The sequence below is a fragment of the Phocoena sinus genome, chromosome 3 (assembly GCF_008692025.1).
Source record: "Phocoena sinus isolate mPhoSin1 chromosome 3, mPhoSin1.pri, whole genome shotgun sequence".
NCBI classification, from domain to species: Eukaryota; Metazoa; Chordata; class Mammalia; order Artiodactyla; family Phocoenidae; genus Phocoena; species Phocoena sinus.
The window spans coordinates 89,367,905-89,390,224 of NC_045765.1; the positions used below are offsets into that span (position 1 = coordinate 89,367,905).

A 22,320-nucleotide genomic window follows, 5' to 3' on the forward strand; every position below is an offset into this window, starting at 1 on the left:
CTGAAAAAGCTAGTCAAAAAGACTAATTCTGTGACTAGAATAAAAGTAAACAAAAGAGAGGAGAGGAAATAGATGGGAAAATTAATGCAGAGCCGAAGAACCAGAGAAGTGGAATCCCACAGCTTAAATAAAGATCGGACAGCAATGAGTGAAATAACTAAAATGGCCTGAAATCACAGGATTGAATTTGTCCTAATGAAAGGCAGAACAGGAAATGAGGACTATTCCCTGATTTATATTTCAGCATAAATATTGTACATTTACAACATACAATATGTAAGATTTGTTGGGTGGAAAGTTTGGAATTAATTTTTACATTTTCATCACACACAGTTATTTGACCATACTGCTTTACAAGATCATGACCAGTTTCAACTAGGTGCTCAATGAGTTCCTTTGTTTAAAACGAGCAGGATCTAGAAAGTTATCTATTTAATACTTGGTAGATTAGTACTCGTGATCAATATTGATACCACTAAGAAACTCCAGTCTATAAATGAGACAATCTATAATATGTAAAGAATGTAGCACTCTATTTGGAGCATAGAAAAAATCCAATAAATATTAGTTCTTCTTCTTCTTATTGGTAGATTCCAAAAAATTTCAGCACATGAATATTTTACTTTTAAGAAATATATTTTCATAGTTATAGGTCAGGAATTTCTTTAACTGAAGAAACTAAAGCACATCAAATTTTTCCAACTTATCAACAGGAATAGAAAAAAGGGGGAAAACATGGGAATATTAAATGAGTAAGGAGACAGTTAAAAAAGGAATTAGAATTGAAATGGTATGTTAAAGATATTGCAAAAAATAGATATTTTCAAAATGTAAATAGAAATGCTGATTCAGAAAGGTATGACCTAGGGAGATACAGAAGAGAGTCATCAGTGATATAGTGAAATTGTAGTAAGACATAAACATCACGGTCTGGCTAAAATGAAATTCTTGGATTAGGGACAGTAGGATCTCAAAGAAGTTGATAATACATTGTTTCAAAGGCCTTCCATGACTTTTAGCAATAAAGGTCCCCTTGACCAGACTCAAGACAACCTGCTTCTTTCTGAGTTCTGGGCCAGAAGAAGTTAGTTCAACAGGTTTCTGTGTTTGTAGAAAAAAGAGTGAGGCAATTTTTATATTGATACTGAAATTGTTTTTTTAATCTATGTTTATTCATTTATCCTGTACAGCTATCATTATGCAAAAATTCTGACAGCTCTTCTTTCCAGGTATCTTTATTTTAGTCTTCTGCTTCAAAAACAGATTGTTCTTTCACTGTACTGGGCTATAGGTGCACTCTCTCTCCAAGGTATACTGGTGAATACTTGACTTTTAGCTATTAATGTTCTGTGTTTACAGAGGATTGAACCCACTGTTAAATGGATCTTTCATGATTGCTGTTCTCTTTCAGTGAGAAATACTTTTAGCCTGATTGATTTCAAGATATGATGATGAAACTCCATTCACCAGATAGGTATCAGATGACACTGGGAGGTATATTTCATTTTATGTCATTACCGTCCAGTATAATGTCATATGTATGTACTAGAAGCTTTTGTAATGGTAAAGATATTAACAGTGAAAACATTAAGAGAATCATTTTTAAAAAGAAATGTAAAATCAAGTCTAATAATGCCTTAGAAGCGTATCATGGCATAGGAGGGTACTGCAATACTGTTGGTTGAGTGGTAAGACTTCCGAAGAGTAGTCTGATGATGAAAGAAACAAGTATTTACAGACACTGGATGAAACTTGAAAATAGCACTCAACCCAAATCTAATCTTGAGTAAGATGAAAACTGGATGACCGCTCGCTCCACAAGGGTCTCAGTTTCTCTTTTTCGAGAAATTGCTCTCCTCTGCTTAGGCAGAGATGTATAACGACAGCAAGGTATTTTATCAAATATATAGACTCATAGAATTTCAGAATTGGAAGGGACCCTGGAGATGAAGGAGTTCAAATCTTGCACTTTATAGACAGGGGAAAAGAGGCTACCGAGACTGGGTGATGGCCAAAGCAATTCAGCTCACTGATGACACACCTGGGTATCAAAACTAATTCTCGAATGTTAGTATTTAGTAAACATTATTTACGTAAAAGAAAGAGTTCTATTTCTTAGAGACTTCCAAAGCATTTTATCTATGAAATGTCCTGAAGTTAAAATAAAGGAATTAAGCAAGAATTGATAAGTAACCAGTGGTACTTAAGGATATCCACTTAAGTAGGAAGTACATTTCTCTTAATGGGAGGTGAATGCATGGGATATGAGGTTATCCATTCCATACTATTTAGCTTGCTTTTCTAATAATAGCTTTTAGTTCCTGCCTGGATTCATAGCTAAGTAGTAAAGTAAGTATGTAGAATAATGCATGATAATAACCTATTACATCTTAGGTCCTTAGAAGTCTGTTGATCTCTCCTAATCTTTCCCTCAAGAGATACACTTCATGAGCTCATCTTGTCCAGGTTTTTTCCTGCTTCAATTAAAAAAAACAGGTTAATCATCAATCCTGAGGGAACCAATGTGTTGTTATACACTACATCCCACTAACTGGAAAAGTCCTTCAGAAAGACAGTTGTAGAGTGGATTTTAATTCACTGCACTCTCCTCAGAAGATAAAGATAAAGGATAAAGCACACCCATTATCTACTATCTCACCCACAGTTTTAGATGATGGACCCTTTCCTTATGGAAGTACTGAAAAAGCATGCCTGGAACCATTGCCAAGTATTATGAAAAACAAAGAAGTAACATCTTTAATAATAAAAATGTATTTTAGGAAATTTGTGAGCAAACAGTAAACTGTATCATACCTTTCCACCCTCTCAGAGTGTTCTGACATAATTTAAAGACCATCTTCTTGACTTTCTGCCTATCTTGAATTAACAGACAAGAATGAATCAAGGGTATAATACACACCAATATTTTTTCAATAATATATGTACACAGATTTTGTAATAACTATTTGACTGTTAAGCTGGTTTGATCTTTACCTTATGGTTCTTTGTTCTCAATTAATAACATTAAATTGATGGGACAGATCAATTGATGGGACTTTGCTGAGATTAAATCATGGCTCCCAAGGTGACGAAGAATAGGAGATTACTTGGGGATTCATTTCTATAGTCAGGAAAAATTTCATAGAGTCAAAATTACTTGGAAAATCCCATAGGAGAGTGGAGAGTGAGGTCTCTTAATAGATCGGACACAGCCAGTTTTCTTGGCACTGGAGCAATTGTTGTCAGTTTTGTCAGTTGGGCCATGTTGATTTTTAAAAATGTTATTTCTATATAGTTAGACTGTGTTGTTATATAAGAAAAGGTTATTTCTGTACATTTGAAACCCTGCAGCAGCAGAGAGACGGACACAAGCACAAGAGGCAAATAGGAAACCGCAGAGGGAATAGCAGATAAGGGTCTCGCGTTCATTCTGGGTACAGGCACACTGAATGAAACCCTGGTTTTAATGAAGGTAAGACACAGCTCCTTTATTGTTTTTTGGTACCACTGGATTATAAATGCAGGTCCTAGAGTCACTTAATAATACTCAGTAAAAAGATGATTCTCCAAATTAACCAGAAATGCATATATTAAAGTGTTTTGTTAGAGTTTCCTCAAAACAAATTCTCAGTCACCAAATTTCTCCTAGAGAAATCACTGAAAACATATTTTCGTATCAGGACTCTCCAGTTACAGATACATTGATATAAAATAGTCTCCACTCAAAAAGCACTAACACCTTAAGCTGTCACGGCAAACGTGTATCTGCCTAGCAAATATAACTGAAATAGGTGCACTGTTAATACATGACACAAACTGCACAGAGGTTTTCCTGGGGGCTGCTGAAAGCTGGCTTAGCAGACAAGCCTTGGTGCTAAATAAACCAGCACTACCAAAAAAAAAAAACTTCAAAAAAGAATTCCTTTTGAAGCTGTCACTGCAGTGAGTTAGCCTCTTTTTGATTTTGTACTCACTGCTGTGGGACTAGAAATTACTAGCTTCCATTTGTCCTGTGGCAAGGAAGAGAAAATGCATTTTATCCATCCTGCAAGAAGACGACTTTCACAAATGATGGCCTGTGCTGTTCCCAAAAGAGATCAAATGGAAGGCAGGCAGGCAGGCTCACCAACGAGCTTTTATAATCGCTCTGTGTGTGGAGAATGTTGCAGTGGTACTAATGTCAGAGCACTTTCCTCTTTCCATCTTTTATGAATGCAAAGAAAAAAATCCATAGTGAAGCTTATGATTTATACTATTTCTTCTCTCAGAATTATGAGCCTGCTCCAGAATCATACTTTCAAGAAAGTAAAATTAAAAGACAAAACCCATGAATTCTAGGTAAATACAGAATTTTTAAAAACGTGGCACAGAGGTTTTTTTTTTTTAATTATATTAGCACTTTAATATCCATGCTTTTCAAGGTGGAAGTGAAAGGTATTAAACACTTGACATGGTGATTACTTCTTTTTAAAAATTTTTCAATTTTATTTTATTTTATACAGCAGGTTCTTATTAGTCATCAATTTTATACACATCAGCGTATACATGTCAATCCCAATCTCCCAATTCATCACACCCCCACCCCCACCTCCCCGCCACTTTCCCCGCTTGGTGTCCATACATTTGTTCTCTACATCTGTGTCTCAATTTCTGCCCTGCAAACCGGTTCATCTGTACCATTTTTCTAGGTTCCACATATATGCATTAATAGAGTTTTTAAATTAATGATTGTTTTTTGAACTTTTCGTTGAACTATATAATATACAGAAAATTGCACAAATCAGAAGTTACAGCCTCAGGAATTTAAAAAAACGAACACACTCCTTTAACCAGCACCCAAATCAAGAAGCAAAAACCCTCCACTTGTGGCCCCTTCCTGAGGCATTAAGTTTTAAATCTTTATTTTGTGTACACAGCATATTTAAACATTTATTTGCCTTTCCGAAGGTGCTGTCTTCTGGCACCTTTAACTAGCTTGTCCACTAGCTTCATGGGCTTTGGTCAGCAATTTTTAAAATATTATATCTGATTACTAAGAGTTATTTTATTATTTCCCCTTTCTCTCAGTGAAAAGTCCTATCAACCACTTTTTCCTTCTGCATCTCAGTTTTTAATATATATTCATTTGTTAATTGAAAGTCTAAATTTTCTTTTGCATTCTCCCAATTATTGTCTGTTCTCCCTACTGAGGGCAGAAGGTAACTGCAAAAGTCTAGGAGCCACAGTAAAGGTACCAGGAGAATAAGTAATGGAATGAAAAGGAACTTTAAGAGTTTTAATCAAAGAAAGTTTTAAATTCAATTTGAAATATAAAGCTAAAAATCATATTTCTCATATAAAATGCTCCATTATGAATTTTTGAATTGTCTGGAGGATATTTTTTATATACATAAAAGGTTTACCTTTCACCCCCTTTGGAATTCTCAACTACTTTGTGCAACAGTGTATTCTTCATCTTTTATTTAACTTAAACCTCTAAGTGCTCATGAATGATAAGCAAAGAGAGGGTAACCTAGTGGCAATAACATCCTGTTTTGTTTTGCAAACAGGAAGTTTATAGTCTGCAAAAGCGGTAATTTAATTGGAATATATGCTTTTTGAAGCTCAACCTAAAATCAGTGGCTGTATTTTCAACCCAATTATCTTCATCAGCTTAAAATACTATATCGTGTACTGATTTTGGTTCTTCAATGAAAAAATAAATTCGAAGTAGCTAATTTACATATAATTATGCATGCATGTAGTCCTCGGTATTAATTAGGAAATATACTTTGAATATTATAGCTCATATATTTGGCTTGGCATTAATTTTCAGTCATTCAATACGTTTACGTTGTAATTGGTATGAGGATTAATAAAGTTAATCTTCATAAAGCACGTGTGAGTTGAGAAGTAGTACGGAAAACGCTGAAACTGCTCAGTGACCCAAATTATCTCTCAAAATTCCCTGAGACCTTAAGCAAATCTTCATAATGTAAGATAAAGGGTTTGTTTAGAAGGGTTTGCAGTTACTGCTCAGATTTTATTCTCCTTTCTGTTATTATAGGTGATAGATACATTACACTTAAGTTGGGGAAACAAGGGTAAGGAATACTTGCAAAGAAATGGAGCTAGAAAAGTGTTGGGTAGGGGAGATATCCGTACAAGAAGACAGTCTCTGGAAAATTTTCAAAGATGGAGAAAAGAAGAATTAATATAGAATGAGAAGAAACAGGGAGCAGGACAAAGGGTTTCCAAATGGGATGAAGAGGAGAGCAATGTTTTGTTGGCAGAAAGAGGGAGGTTAGAAGGGTCTCTTCCAGGCCTAAGGAAGGTTGGATTTTATTTTTCTAACAGTTATTTTATAAATGTCATGAGATGTCATATTTGAATGGTTTTCATCAAATGTCTTTTTGGTCACATATTTAGTTAGGGTATCTCTCTCATTTTACACGTAAGACAGTCAACTAACATAAAAAAAGAATTAATAGAAAATAGGAAATAGAATGTACAAATCCTAGCCTTTCTAATGACTTCCGTCTTTTACCGTACTTCCTAGAACACAGTAAACAAACGTAAACATGCCAAAGCAATGAGGGGATTAGTGAGGGACAGGGTGTGGAAACCAGCCTGAGTATTTGTGGAGTGTGTGAAAAAATGCCTTGGATCTCCTAATTTTGATGTGAACCCATGAGCAAGTAACTTTATTTTTCCTCTTAATTTCTTTTGGTTAAAAAATAAAATATTATCCGCTATTAATTTAAATGAAAGTAATTAGTTAATGATTATGTACCCTGACCAGTTTCAAAAAAAGAGTTAATAATTATGGGTGATTAAAAAATCATGAGCTGCAAAGGGGTAAATGAAGGTAAAGTATAAGGTTGTCTCAAAAACAACTAGAAAATAAAAGCGAAATGTGAGAAACTAAATAGTATTAGGGAAACTTTTTTTCCCTAAAAGACATCACTTAAGCTAAACATTATATTGTTCAATGCTACATTGCTCTAAAAAATACATTTTAAGGAAAAAAGAACATTCTGAATATATTCTTTAAAAAGCAATAATACTGCAGTGCTTTACATATCTTTTCATAACCAAATGAATGAAAATGCAATTCCTGATACTTAATGACCATATTTAGGTATTAAAATAAACAGGTGTCCCATGGAATGAATGAGATGAATAAGGACCATTAGTCTTCCAAACTGAAGATGATTAACAAAATTGAAATGCAGGAAGCTAGAGAATCAGGGAGCTTACACTGGCAAAAGCCAAAAAATATTTCAGGATAATAGCCTTCTTTTGGATCATTTGAGAGGCACTGAATAGTCCTAAAATCATTCCCATGACTCACAACAAGCTGCTTGTGTATAATTAAGGTTAGAGAAGAACATGAAGAACATCCTATTATAATTCTTCTGAAATCAGTGGGATTATCAAGTAACCTGGTGTAGAAATATCCCTACATAAGGGAAGTGGATTCCTTCATACATCAGAATGAAAAGGCATAAATGAGATGAGGTAAGCAACTCCAATCTTTAGTCATATTTATTCTATTGTGCAAGGATAATTTCATTCCTCTTCCTTCCTAGTGGTTCAAAGGATTTTTAGAAGGACTGACTCCATTATTTGTTTTATATAGTTAGGACATGAACTTTGATAAACTACACATTAGAAATTCAACACAAATTAAATTCTTTTAGCTTTTAATACCATTGGACTAGTAGCTATACCACCTCTGGCAAGTCACTTAACCTTTCTGAGTATCGATTTCCATTTCTCTAAAATAGAGGGGCAGGGCTAGATGGTCCCTTCCAGTCACACTGCTCTCCTTCTATCACTCCAAAGACTCAGTCTCTGTGTTAAAAACAAGTGCTTTAAAAATGAATTAGTATATAACACATAAGATGTACGGTTTTTACTATTTTCAGAAGAAAAGGAAATCAAAGTCATGGTTTTGTTTTCAATAATGCCTTTTCAGCCATGTTGCAATCTCTTCCCTTTATCTGAAAAGGCCTAAGAGGCTGTGGAATTTCATGCAGGTTGAATGTTACCTTCTTGCCAACCATATCTCTCTCCGAGTTGGTCTCATGGTCTCTGCCTTTCATTTTCTAGTCCCTGTCACCCCATATATTCCACTTAAAAATCAAAAATGTAAAAAAATGGAAGAATATAACTTATTTTTGTTCATTGCTCAAAAAGGTTTATCTAGATTAAGTGTCAAGAAGGAAGATTTGCACCCCTATATATGAAGAGGAGTGTGTCCAAGAAAGTCATACATGCGTTGTGTCTTCTACCATAATAGTAAAATAGCATTTTAAATCCAAACACCAAATTTTGTGAAAAACTTAAGAATAAATATAAACTCTCCTTCAAATTTCTAAGTGAAATAAAAAAGGGCTAGAATAACCAGACAGTAAAGGCATTTTCTTCTTTCAAAGCACCCCTTTTCTTAGGAGGATTGGGATTTAATTATACTTATTTTGATAAATGCAAATTATTCTGCTCATGTCCCAAGCCCCAGGAGATTTCCCTGATACACCTGTAGTACAGGAAAAAAAAAATGTAGAAGTAACTTCCATCCTCTAGGAAACTTTGCTCCTCAGTTGTCAAACTTTAGTTTGCATAAAAATCAACTGGGGAGCTTGTTAAAATTTCAGAATGCTGGGCTCAGTGATGTGCTGGTAACACACAAGCTCTCTGAAAAAAATATGCATGCGTGTGTAAATATACATTTATTATAGTTTTACTAATATAAAATATGTGTAGGACACAATTTACAAACAATAATAAAATAAATAATATTCTTTATCATAAATTCCATATAACCAGTTGAATTTCACAGAATTATTTCCTTAATTTTGTTTTTGTTTTTTGATTTTTTTAAAACCAGATAGAAAGTTTACTTCTGATTCACATTAAAGTCCAATCTTATAGGAGTCCAGTGAGGTGGGGCTTGATGATCTTCTAGGGATTCGTCTGTATTTTTGCTTTCTCCCCTAGGATATTGCCCTCTTCTGCAAAGCCAAAGTTGGCTCACCACCACCATATCTAAATGAATGCCCCCTAGAAGTGGAAAGAGCTATGTCCTTAATTTTTCCTTAATTTTTCTCTAGCCAACCTATGGTTATAACTGACGAGTGAGTCGTTTGGACAAGAATGTTTGTTGATATCCTTGTTTATTGAAAAACAAAGATATATGTTGGAACTGCACTTGCTCGTCAACAAAGTGAGCAAAATCTTTGCAGTACTGGATAGTAGTTTTTGAATACTGAAAAAAATATTTCTTCAAAATTTTTGGCTATTCACAGTAATCAGCATTACTAATATTTTTTTCATTGTTTTCTTAAATCTAAACAACCAACAAAATAATTTATGAAGCACTGATTTGTAGCATTTTTCAATTTCGATGGTGTAAATTTTCCCACTATAGTTAATTTCAAGCTACCAATGTGACATTACTGAACACTGGGTTGGAAAGACACACTATTTTATAGTATTTCCACGATACAGATACAATAGACATAAATACCCTCCAGAGCAAAGATAGTAGTAAAGTGTAGTAAAATAGGGAAGGATGACCTTTGAGTATTTATTGCCTTTATTTTTAATCAGGGCTATACTTAACAATCAGCTCACTATCTGAAAATTAGCAATTGGCTCTTACGGGTCAATATGAATCAGCTCTAGTACACCACTGCCTAACCTCTACTTCTTGTGCATTTGATTCAGTAGGTCTGGTTGGAACCAGTAATTTTCATTTTAAAAAGCACTCCAAGAAGATTCTGGCACAAGTAGTCCACAGATCAGATTTTGACTGGACATGGACTACGTACTATAGAGGTAATTCTATTAAGAACTTCCAGCTAATTCTAATCCTTTTAATGAAACAGTAAGAGGAGTTCCTTGGTTTAAGTAAACACTGGGCAAAATGTTTTAACTGTGAAAACATCTAGTGCAGGTAAGGATATGAGGTTTGCTCATTCACTATGGATTGTAAATTGGAAAAACTGTTGCATCAGGTAATTTGGTGGAATCCGTTAAGGTTTCAACACTCCATAACCCCCAAATCCCATTTCTAGAAATCTACCCTGCAGTAGCAATACATGGTTACCTAAAACATTTCTAACGTTAAAGTTCACTGCAGTATTGTTTGTAATAGCAAAAAACTCAGAACTTAAATGTCTTTAATGAGGAACAGGATATATAAATTATAATATATCCACACAACAGAATACTAGGCAGTCATTATAAATAATGAAAGAGCTTTCCATGTGCTGCCTTAGAAATCCCAGAGTACGTTGTTAAATTAAAAACAACAGCAGATGCAGATCTGTGGAGAGTGTGATCTGAATTTTGTCCAAAAAAGAAGTGCAGATATACATACATATCTGTGCTTTCTGTGAGTATAATATAGAAATGCTGGGATAAGCATATGAAAACCTGGCAGATATAAATTCAGTTACCTGGGGGTCGGGGTTGGGGTAGAAGGAAGATGGGATTGAAGAAGGTATATTATAGATTTTTTTTCTTTTGAATCCATATACCTTTTCTTCAATAGCTTTACTGAGATATAATTTACATTCGTTACAATTCACCCCTTTAAAGTGTACAATTCAATGGTATTTTAGTATATTCACAGATCATATGTAACTGTCACCTCATATTATAGATTTTTAAATAGTTAGGTATTGTGAGTAACTTTTGTACTTTTCTTTTTAATGGCTTTTTGTATTTTCCAAAAACTGAAAAATAAAGTTTGGGATAGATTATTTTAATGGGAAAATATTCAGATATATCCAGAGTCCTCCAATCCTTGTTAGTATTTTAACCAATTAACTCAAGTATTAAGGAACAGGTTTCTTTGTTCCCATACTAGAACTATTTGCAATTCTGAAACCTGAAAAGCTTTGGAAGCCTAAAGTTTTTTTTCACAGCGTTTGGCAGCAAAATCCGATCTGAATGATGTGATGCTACTTACGTCTGTCTTTATCCCTTGTAGTGTGACCATTTGAACGTTTTGCTAAAGGAATATTAGCATATTTGATTATGGATAGTGTCTCAGATGCCCAGAGGTGATATAATGTAATATATGATTTATGTACTTGAAAACCTTTCAGAAAGGTTTCAAGTTCGTAACTCCAAATTGCATCTGTCCCAAAGCATGTGAATAAAAGTCTGTGCCCCTACATCAAGGAATATTAGACAAATAGAAAGTGGGAGGTGGGGAAGGAAGAAAGGAGACTTGCTGCATGGCACAGGTATCCCAGCCTTGGGAGAGAAAAGGGAAACTGAGGTCAAGTGCACCCTTCCTGGGACCAAAGGGCTGTCCCTGGAGTTGAACTTGGAAACATTATGTGTTCCCTGGAACAAAATACCATGTTGAGAACTAACCTTCTATATGCCGGAAGGGATTAGGCTTGCTGGAATGTGTGCATGTCAGGGTCTTATTCAGAGAAGGCCAGGCTGAATGCTAGAAAGGTGCCATCTCTGTCTCCTCTAGTGTAGAGACTCAATGGCTTTCAGGCATCTCCCTGGGGGAGGGGAATCATTAATAACACCCTCCACATTTGGAATTTCAAAGGAGATTCTTAAACATGGAAAGTAATCCAGAACACCTGAAAATACCTGGGTTTAAATACCCCGATCCATAGCATCCCTCACTTTGCAGAGGAGAGAGTAAAAGCAGGCTTGGTATATATCTCCCTGGAAAGCATGCAGGAGGAAGCTACTTCAACAGATTTAGAAAAGACAACACAGGCAGCAACAGGGAGCAATATTCCACCAGTTTCCCACTGTCTCTGCAATCAGGTATCAGGGAGTCAAGAGCACCTCTAATGATTACACTGAAGTCAGAGCAGTCTGCTTTATACTGGAATGAAATAATTTGAAGTGTAGCTGCCCTGCCACTGATCTATGCTCCACCTTGTTCAAAAATGCATTAGCAAGGGATTCTTCCCCGGCCCACAATTTCAAAGCTTTTTCCATAGCTTCCCGACAGAGTCTTTTAAGAGGCAGACAGGCAGCAGGAGTCATAGTGGGACTAGAATTCCTCCAGAGTCCTCTGTTTTCCCTTCTGCCTGCCACTGTCTCCCCTTCCCTCATGCTCACCCTACTACTCCTTCAGTGGTGGCGAGGAAGGAGCCCCTGTGTGTGTACGTGTACAAGTGTGGAGCACGCATTTCACGAATGCATGACCTATGTCTAGTAACACCCACCTGTCTGGAACTAAGCTATTCAGAAGCCACACCAAAACGGATCATAGCCAGAATGGAACAACACAGGAGGACAAGAAGAAATCAAATCTGAAGGTTACCAAGTCCAGGCACTTGGGTTCCCATGATTTTATTCAAAAAGTTCCCTCTAAGGGTTTCAGTTCAGAGTCTGTTTACCCTAAATTTATAAACAATTATATGAAATTTAGCTGCCTAGATTCCATATCATCAATGTAGTACAAGGCAGAAGGAGGCCTGTAGGAAATCAATCTGGCAACATGAAATCTTTTTCTAAACTAAGTGTGGGCTTGTTTGCTTCTCAACCCCCTCTCTTATCGCACAGACCATACTGGCTCATGTAATTACAGTTACTGTTTTATTTTCAATTGCCCCCATAGGATGAAGGCAAACTTTTGTTCTTACTCATCTTTGCCTCCATGCGCTGCACTGTTTGAATTAAAATGAGTTGAAGTGGTAGCTTGACAACAGAAGAAGTTACATAAAATAGAGAGAAGCAGATAGAAGAAGGCAACAAGCCCAGTAAGATGAAAAAACTCTATCTACTCCTAAAATTTGGAGGGAAATAATTGTGCAGTAGCTGATATCCAGAATGATATCCCAAAATTATGAAGGAAAGGGAGAAAGGGATAAGGAAGACAACTAACATTTATTGCCAGTCTGCTCTGTGTTGGGCACAGCATTAGGTATTTAACATCTGCACCTATTTTAATTTCATGAGACGCATTATATATTTGGGAAAGATTTCTGTCCAAAATGTTTTAAGGCTATAGTACTTAGAACATTAAAACCTTAGCTTTCTGGAAAACTTGGCTACTGAAAATGATTTGTTCTTTAAGGGTTCTAACTGGAATTTTGTGATCTGATTTTACTAATATAACCCCAGAAATTTGGAGAAGAAACTTCTTAGAGCTCACCCTTACATAATGGAGAGTCAAAAACAGGATCCCTCGGTTTCATTCATCTCATTTAGAATATAAGTATTAAACATTCACCCTAAGGAAAATGAATTGTTCAGCTGTACTCCCAGGAACATGCTTAACTGTAGGTGTACTTTGAGGGCTGCGATGAAGGAGTAGAAGCAAGCTCTGGATGTGTGTGTGAGTGTGTGTGTGTGTGTGTGTGTGTGCATGCGTGTGTGTGTGTGATCTGTATCCTTGATAATACCTGTTAGTTTTCTTATATGCACCAAGAGCTTATAGTTTATAGCATGGAAATTTTTCCAACTCAAAGACAGAGATTATGCACTTGGGAAGAAATTCTTGCCTCCTTTTTAAGATATCAGCTCCAAACTTCAGGTGGTGAGTGCAAGAGTTTTCTAATTTGAGAAATGAGTTATTGTTGGAGACTAGTAAGCTAACTTACTAGTCTTACGGAAACTCTGTAAAGAAGAGGCCACTTTTCTTGATTCCCCTGGGCCAAAACATCTAGAAGAAAAGTGGCAAATTTCTGCAACAATCTCAGCAGAATTTTCTCTATGGAATAAAACTCTATAGAAAAAATGTGGCAATGAAAGAAAGAAAGAAACAAAGAAAAAGGACCAGGAGGAATCTCTAAATCTCTAGTTGCTGCTATTCTAATTTCCTTAAGGGCAGGAACTTGGTCTTACAGTTTATCTCTGTATAACTGAACTATGAATAATGAAAAAGTCTGTGGAGAACAGGAAACAGGGCATAACTAGGAAAAGTCCACTGGCAACATGACAGACATAAATACAGTTCTGTTTCTAAACATAACAAGAAATTTTGACACCCTTGAAAAGTAACCAACATATTCTTTATATTATGGGCAACTATGGCAAAAGGTTGCATTTAGGGGAATTTATATCACTTTAAAGCCTTTTACGGGAACTATAACGATAGTAGTTAACATCGAGTGCTTACCAGATAACTTTATAGGAACCATTATGATCCCATGTTATAGATGAGGAGGTCAGAGAAGTTTGGAAACTTGGTGAGGATAACAAAATTAGCAAGTGCCATTGTCAGGCCATCTGGTCTTAGAGTTTAATCATGTAACCAAATACTATGCTTATACTGGACACACATTTCTAATTGGGTTATATTCTGTTTTCCACAGAATATTAATTTATAAAATGTTATAAAGCTTACATTTAAAAAAGAACTCAGGGCTGCCCTGGTGACGCAGTGGTTGAGAGTCCGCCTGCTGATGCAGGGGACACGGGTTCGTGCCCTGGTCCGGGAGGATCCCACATGCCGCAGAGCGACTGGGCCCGTGAGCCATGGCCGCTGAGCCTGTGCGTCCGGAGCCTGTGCTCCGCAACGGGAGAGGCCACAACAGTGAGAGGCCCGCATACCACAAAAAAAGAAAAAATAAAAAAATAAAAAAGAACTCATTCTGGCCTTCCAGAGCGCCTTCCAGGCTCGCCCTGGCCTCCTAACACCCTAATCTTTCTTCATAAGGCTGGTAGCTTTCCCATGCACTCAAGCCTAGGACTAAAGTGAAAATCTGACCAGGTTACTGCTGATAAGCACTCTGGGTGCCAGCTCTCTTCTCCTTTCTTGCCACTTACCCCTTTGCATTTCACCCTCCAGTAAGGCCAAATCACCAAGAGTTCCTTGCGGACATGAGGCTTTTCACTCCCCCATGGCCATGCACATACTTCTACTTCGTCGGGAACACGTCTTACCCCTGCTCCCACTTATCTGCAGTCTCCTGATCACCATTCAAATCTTTGCAATGGTTCCATCTTCTAAGAAGCCTTTCCCAGACAACGTCCCACTGCCCTTCCAGGCAGACCTGTTCCGCTCCACCTCTCCACGGCCTCCATATCGGGGATGTGTTTCTATTACTGCCTATAGACGCACTGTTCCTGCGCTTGTCTCTCCTGCTAGAATGTACTATACTCCTCTGGGCAAGATCAGTATACCCAGCACTAGCCCAGGTCTGACATTATGATTGACATGGCATTTAATAAAGTTGGCTCCTTTTAAATGACACTTTACAGTTTCACATTCTGCTCAATTTCCAAAACAAACAACAACCAAAACAAAACAAATATTTTTGTTTTGTATCCCACAGACCTATCTTTTCCTACTACTAGGCCTCCCAGCCCAAGATATAACCAGCTGGCTTCAGGTTATGTTCTCTCTGATACTTTATCACATGCCAGCAAATTTGAGAAGATATTTTAACTTCACTGTTGATGCTTTATTAAAGAGAAGTCCTAGGCTTCTCAACTCTCTAAAACCTCCCCTATGTGGAAAAATGCTCAAACCCTTAAGCCAAACATTTTCCCACTTTTCTATAGAGTGCAGTGATTTCCTCAGTGTTAATCTGCTTCTGATTTATAATTTATATTCATAAAAATATCATCAATAGTTCTAATACCGTGAAGTTCAAATCTTCACTGACACTAAGATGATTATTTTATATACATACAATACATATATAACATATCTATACTGCATTTTTAATCATTAAAAGATATGCTATAATTCCACTTCTAGGTTCATCTGGAGATATGTATGTGATCACAGTATAGAACCTTTTTAAAGTATAAGTCACTTCTTATAGTTAATCAGGCACATAGAGATTTACTTTAGCTCTTTTTTGTCAGGAGGGTATGAGTGGAATGCAGCGCACAAACTGGCAGGTACTGGCAGGTATCTAACATAGTGCTTATATTTGTGGAATTTAAAAACATGAAGAGAATGTTATAACATTGTAAAGGAAAAAAATAAATCACATGATCCTGCCTCTCATGCTTATTGACTGTTTCCTTTTATTCCTTGTTCCTTATAATCCTTGGAAACATACAAGCATACATACGGTTTTATGTAGTCTGTATAAAATTTTATGATTTGCTATTTTTGTTGTTATACCATTTATTTAATTAGTCCCCTATTAAGGGACGTTTGTTAACTTTCCAGGTTTTCATATTACTAGTTAATGGTATATAAATAACTGTGGGTAGGTAGCTCATTAGAAAACAAACAAACCAAAAAATCCAACAAAACCCTTCCTTTAGTTTAGGATGAAAGCCTAGAGCAAGATTTTAATGTTTTATATAAAATGTATATAATATGATAAAGTTGCTTTCTAAGACACTGCACTAATTCACAAAGCTCCCCGAACTGTAGCATATTCATCTAAGCCCTGGCAGTCCTGGGTTTTATAATTCAATCTCCACTCACACCCAATTAAGTAAACGCAAAATGCTCTCTCGTTGTTTTAGTGAGATCCGATATTTTCCCGCGCGTTTACTTACTATTCTAAGCCATGTATAGTTTAAGGCACAAGATAGTATCTAATGCTACTGAAAGAATTATACGGGTGAAATTTTTTTGTTTACATTTTTATTACATTATCATAAGATCTATGAATTATAGGTCCTACCTCATATGCACCTTCTTTTAGAAAAATGGTTCTCAAAAAAAGTGAAAAATGAAAAACTAGTATGAAAGTTTCTAATCAGTCTCTTATAGTAAATAACTATATATTTATATATTAAATATCAATACTTTTTAATTGCCCCATATTAGACATAAATTATAAAATAAAATTAATTCCTCATCAGTAAGAAGTTAATTTAAATTAAATTATTACAGTAACATGTTTTAAAAACTAGCATATTATATGTATCATCCATTTCCCCTGGGGTATCAGTATGGTATCTGTTAGGAGGCACTACAAAGCTCAGAGGAATTAGGCTGTAAAGTCAAGTCTAGGGTTCTATAGAAGGATGGAGAGTAGGGGTGGGGTCCTGTATGTATGGACACTACCAACTACTTTAGTTGTGGTAATTGGGGAAAGCCTTCCTCACTTCTTTGGAAAAATAATAATCTTGTCAATGCTTTGGAAGTCAGCAGTCTTAGAATCTGCCTGTTCCCCTGATACCAACATGGTAAATTTTTAGAGCAGATAATTTGTGTCTTTGTTTCTCAAACATGAATATTATTTATTCCTCTGTTTTCAACAAAACCTTGGCTCAGCACTACAATTAACAACTTAAGATTTTAGGTCCTGTTCCAAAAATGGAAAGCCATTTATACATAACTCAAAGCATATTTTTTATACAAAACAGGTTTTACTTGGAAGTTAGGTTCATGAGCTGGTCCACAGGAGCTTGTTTAATCGATAATATATCTGATTGTAGTACTAATTATAATTTTTCATTATATAAATTTATTCTTTTAAAAAAAATTTTATTGGAGTATAGTTGACATAAATTTATTCTTTCTAACATCCTTTTCCAGAGGAAGACTGCATTTATTGTCCCAGTCCTGAATGCTGAGAACCTATGGAAACTTTCAGCATAGGGTGCTCTCAGCAAAGGCCCCAGAGGACATTTCATAGGCAGAGATGGATGTGTACTTCTAAACTTAGTTGCTGGATAGAAAGCTAATGCATCTAGAGAGCAAAATGTATTAGGTGAGTTTGTAGAAAAATAGTGTTAGAGAACTCAAGAAAACATGTAGAGGTCAGCAAGACAAAGTAGAAAGGCTGACAAGCCAAGAAGAAGACTGCTTAATATTTACACTGCTGTGAACACCAAAGTGTGAACCTGGAATGCAGTTGGAGTTTGACTAAATGCAGCAGAAGGAATAATAAGCCCAGTCTTGGTTGCCTTGGGAACAGGGCCCCTTCCTCATGTTAATGATTCTATGATAAGAAAAGGAGCACTTAAACAAAGTGCATGGTAATATGGGTAGACCAGCAAGTGTCTAGGGCAGTGTTCAGCAGCCTCTATGGAGTGGGTGGGGTCCGTGCATCGGTGCAGTGGGCGACAGATGAAGTGGCAAGTGTGGATTACAGATAAACCACTGACATGAACCTGAGCATTTGAGAACTTTTAAAAATTTTTTAAAAAAGAATAAATTTATATAATGAAAACTTATAATTAGTACTACAATCAGATATATTATCGATTAAACATGTTTTGTGTTACAAAACATGCTGACTCTCCAGTGGCTTGCTTCTAGTAATATAAATAAAGTACTAGTCCCTATTCTTTCTGACAATGTTGCTAAGAAGGAATCTAATAGGAGACGGTGGATAAGATAATACATTGGAAAGGAAGAGAACCCTGAAGTCAGCATAAGAGAAAGCACAGTAGGATGCATAAGAGAATATGTGCATAAGAGATTATAACTTTCAAAAAAGAAGTCATTTCTTCAGTAGTCTCAAATTCCAAGAGACAAAAGCAGCTGTTTACTAGTGGGCAGAGGGTGTAGTCAATTCTTCATTTTATTATATAGAAAACAGTATATATATTTTAAACAATATAGTATTGAAGTTCAGCTTAGTTCCAACATTTCAAAACGTACCTCTAAAAGCACTAATATCCCCATAGTGTACTTGTAGTACAAAGTATTTGCTTCCAGTCTCTCCTCCAACTCTGAATCCAACACCTGAAGATATTCAAAAGAAGATAAATTAATATTTTAGAAATGGAAGTTAAATAGAGCTAATCAAAGGTTGCTGATCTATGAAATCCAAAGGGAAAGAAAATAGCACATAATATATGAAATTATGTTATATGAAAATGGAAATAAACTAGGCATTCAATGAAAATCTCTGATATAACCTATCATTCCTTCTCTAAGCTCTGATAGAATTATATTCGTAGTCTCCACTTCAGAACCAGAGTGATCACTTATACTTTAAGAGGACAATTCATTCATTTTTCAAGAAACAGAACAAAACAAAACAAAATTCTGTCCCTGTTGATTACATAACAGACATACATAAACCCATTCTTTCATTTTGTTTTGTATATACTCATACTCATTTTTATTTTCTGATTGAATATAGGAAACAGACTTCTTAGGACCATCTCAGGAAATTGTTTTTCTTCCCATACAAAATCAGGTATCTGCAAAAATATCATTGAAGAAACCAATTACCTACTAGATTACAATGTCAATAAAGTTTTGGAATCTGAAGGGTGCCTAAGAGTCTTACTGTTAGTAGAGTTTGCTAGTAAGCTAAAAAAAAACTACAGAGAAAATATTTATAGACAGAGAAAAAAAATTTTTTTAATCTTCTCTAGCAATGGATCTTAAAAACATCAACAAATCTATGACAAACCTCCCTATTAGTTTCCAAACTTGTTTGATAGTGGCTGCCTGGTAAACTCTAGAGAGGATTCTGACACTCATTTGAAGTAAAGCAAAACAGAAATCAAACTACTGGGTGAAAGAGAGGCTCAAGAATGTATTGCACAATGCATGGAATATAGTCAATATTTTGTAATAACTATAAAGAGAAAGCAACCTTTAAAACTGTATAAAAAGATTAAAAATATTAAAAATTTTAGTGCAGGCATGAGTTAGGGAGGCATCACAAGATGCCATCCCTCCATCCCTAAACCACAGCAGTCTTATTCTGTTTCAGAACTATACGTTCACTTTGATACTAAGAAAGATCCAGGTAATAAAGGAGAGTCCGTTAATTCACTCACACGTTGGAAGCTATGAACGGTTTAGAGGTGAATTCAGAAAGCCAGCTGAGGTCTGGCATCACATTAAATACCCAGGTTCCAGGACTATTAAAAATCTGTTTGCTGAAATGGCAATTTATTTAATTCCTAGCTCTCTTGGCTCGTGAAATGCTCCTGCTGTCAAGAACCAATGTGCCTCAGGCCAAAGGTGGCTTGAGGTATACTCGTTATTTTCTAATTCTATCTAAACTGTTGTGTGAGCCAATTACTTATCAAAGAGAGGCAGAGAAAGAAGAACAACCTCAATGAAACCTTTTCAATATAAAGCAGGCAATAAGGGTACTTTTTAGCGTGAAATTGCAACATAGAACATGGTCAAGAGCTGTTGGAAAGAACATATAATAAAAAGTACGTTGGAATCAAAAACTAAGCAGTTTAATATAAGGCTATCCAAGAGGCCTCAGGTATACCTTTGGGGAGTCTGGTTGGGGGAGCATTTCTTGCCCAGGCATATAGAATATTGGCTTTATCTGTACAGGTTCCTTCGTCACAAAACCTGAAGAAAAGAAAGTAGCTATAAGTGAAGATTCAATTAGTAAAGTGCATAAATCTCTTCCCATGGGAGGAGTGGGGAGGGAGAGGTTTTTGAAAACAAGGTAAAGAAAAGTACATCAATATACCATCATTATAGTCATATCAACTTTAAGACCGTAAGGGACACTGGAGCGAAGAACAATTTTATATGTGAAAAAGCACCTATGAAGGGAGATTTGTTTGTTAGTTGCCTGATGTGAAACAATCCTGTGAGGTAGATATACAGTTTAATTCACCATCCTTGGAATGTACTCTATGTAATCAGGTAGAAAAGTAAGCATTACACAAAGGGTGTGTAAACCAAAGCCAATGCAGTGGAAATTTGGAAGTGGATTAAAAGAAACATCATACTCATTTCCCATTTGGGGATCGGTGGCATTTATAGTGCCTACCCTTAGTAGGGTGAACAATGCAAGTATATCCCACTCACAGGGTTCTTGTGGCTTTTTTAAAGTTTATGAATACGGGTTATGCCATTTATAAATTGTTTCAAGTCACTTAAACTTACAGAGCCTGTTTTCTCTCTTGTAAAACAGGGATAGTCATACTTACTTCAAAGAGTTGTTCTATAAAGTAGATGATATAGAAATGAAAGCACTTCATAAACCTCAAAGCACTATACCAGGGTTCTGCATTATTTAACAAAACATTCACTTTATCTAAAGACTCACTGTTGAGAGGCAGTGTTATATGCTCAAAGGAGCACAGGCAGAAAGACATAACTGGAGTTGAATCCCACAACCTCCCCTTAATAGCTGTGTATCTTGGACATGTACATCAGCCCTCAAAGGCCCAATTTCTGTGTGGAAACCTCTCTGATGGGGAGTGGTGGTGGTAATACGTGTAAGGCACCCAGCACAGTAACTAGCACGTTGGTATCTATATGGTAGATCCAATTTCACAAATGGTAAGCTGTCTGACTCCAAACCACACATTTTTTCCCCATTACACTACATCTCTTAGTTGGTTCTGTTATATAATTTGACTTGTTCAAAACACTGTTGGGTGACATTTTCATGTCGCTTTTATATATTTGTGTTTTGAGAAACTGGCACCAAGCAAGGTCAGAGTCAGGAGTTTAGGCAGATCTGAAAGGTCTGAGGACCATCAAGGACAAGGACAAAAACAGCTTCTTGGCCGGGAGGTTGGCTCACATAGGAGAAAAAGTGCATTGCCCGTGGCCTGGAAGGGAAGTGAAGGCAGACCGTGGCAGCTTCCTAAACAGGTTAGAAACTGAGCCTAGAAACCTGGAGAAACTGAGCCTAGAAACCTGGAGAACATCCAGGCCATGTCAGAGGCAGGGACTCCTAACATGCTTCCTGGTTACAGCCAGAAATGGTGGGAAAGGATAGGCAATAAGTGCAGACAACAGTTATTCATCTGAATAAAGGGCCAGGAACCAGGAGGTCCCTATAAGGTTATATTTAGCAAATGCTCTAGCTTCTCTAAATCAGGCTGTAGAAAGAAATTGGGTAATGTGCAATGTAAAGCACATCAACCAGTGGTTTCTTACTGTTCACTGTCAAAAACGATATACTTATGATGCAGGATCATTAGCATGTGAGACGCGTGCGTTGGAACAAATGTCTGTGACATCCTTGTGCCAAGTGTGCTAAAAAGCTTGGGGTATTGGACAGTACACAAAAGCAGAATTTCCCTCCTTGGCCTCATGCTATAATAGTTTAAGAAACGAGATTGCCAACTGCGATGAACTTGGTATCTCACTGCTGTGAGCTACTAAAATTTAAAGATCTTGATGGCAATTTTCATAGCTTTCAACAAAGATCATAAATATACAAGTGCTTAACAGCAATGTGATGACAGTCTTAGGTTAAACAAGATAATTGCTTCCTCTGATATGGAAGTCAATTCAGTGTATGACTAGAAAGAACCAGAATGAAACGTAACAGAGAAAACTGGTTTAGTAAAATTTTCTAAGCTACATATTTGACTATGTCATTTGCTGGCACAAATTCTTTCAAATGTTTTCCAAAAATAACACCAAAATAAAATCTAAACATTGTAGTATAACACATGAGGTTTTATGATCTGGGCCCCTGTTATATCCCCAGAAAAAAAAAAACCCTTTTCAGTCACGCCAAGTTGCTG

General features: G+C 36.2%; 1 protein-coding gene across 25 annotated transcripts in view; it reads right to left on the minus strand.

The window, feature by feature from the left end:
- PAM (peptidylglycine alpha-amidating monooxygenase) overlaps window positions 1-22,320 on the minus strand; it is a 282,567-nt gene that overhangs the window by 70,436 nt on the left and 189,811 nt on the right. For all 25 annotated transcript variants that reach the window (XM_032625238.1, XM_032625224.1, XM_032625221.1 and 22 more), the window contains 2 exons: window positions 20,088-20,173; window positions 18,503-18,586 (listed from right to left, as the gene is read on the minus strand). In XM_032625238.1, coding sequence (XP_032481129.1) covers window positions 18,503-18,586; window positions 20,088-20,173 — 170 coding nt within the window. The remainder of the gene's footprint in view (window positions 1-18,502; window positions 18,587-20,087; window positions 20,174-22,320) is intronic.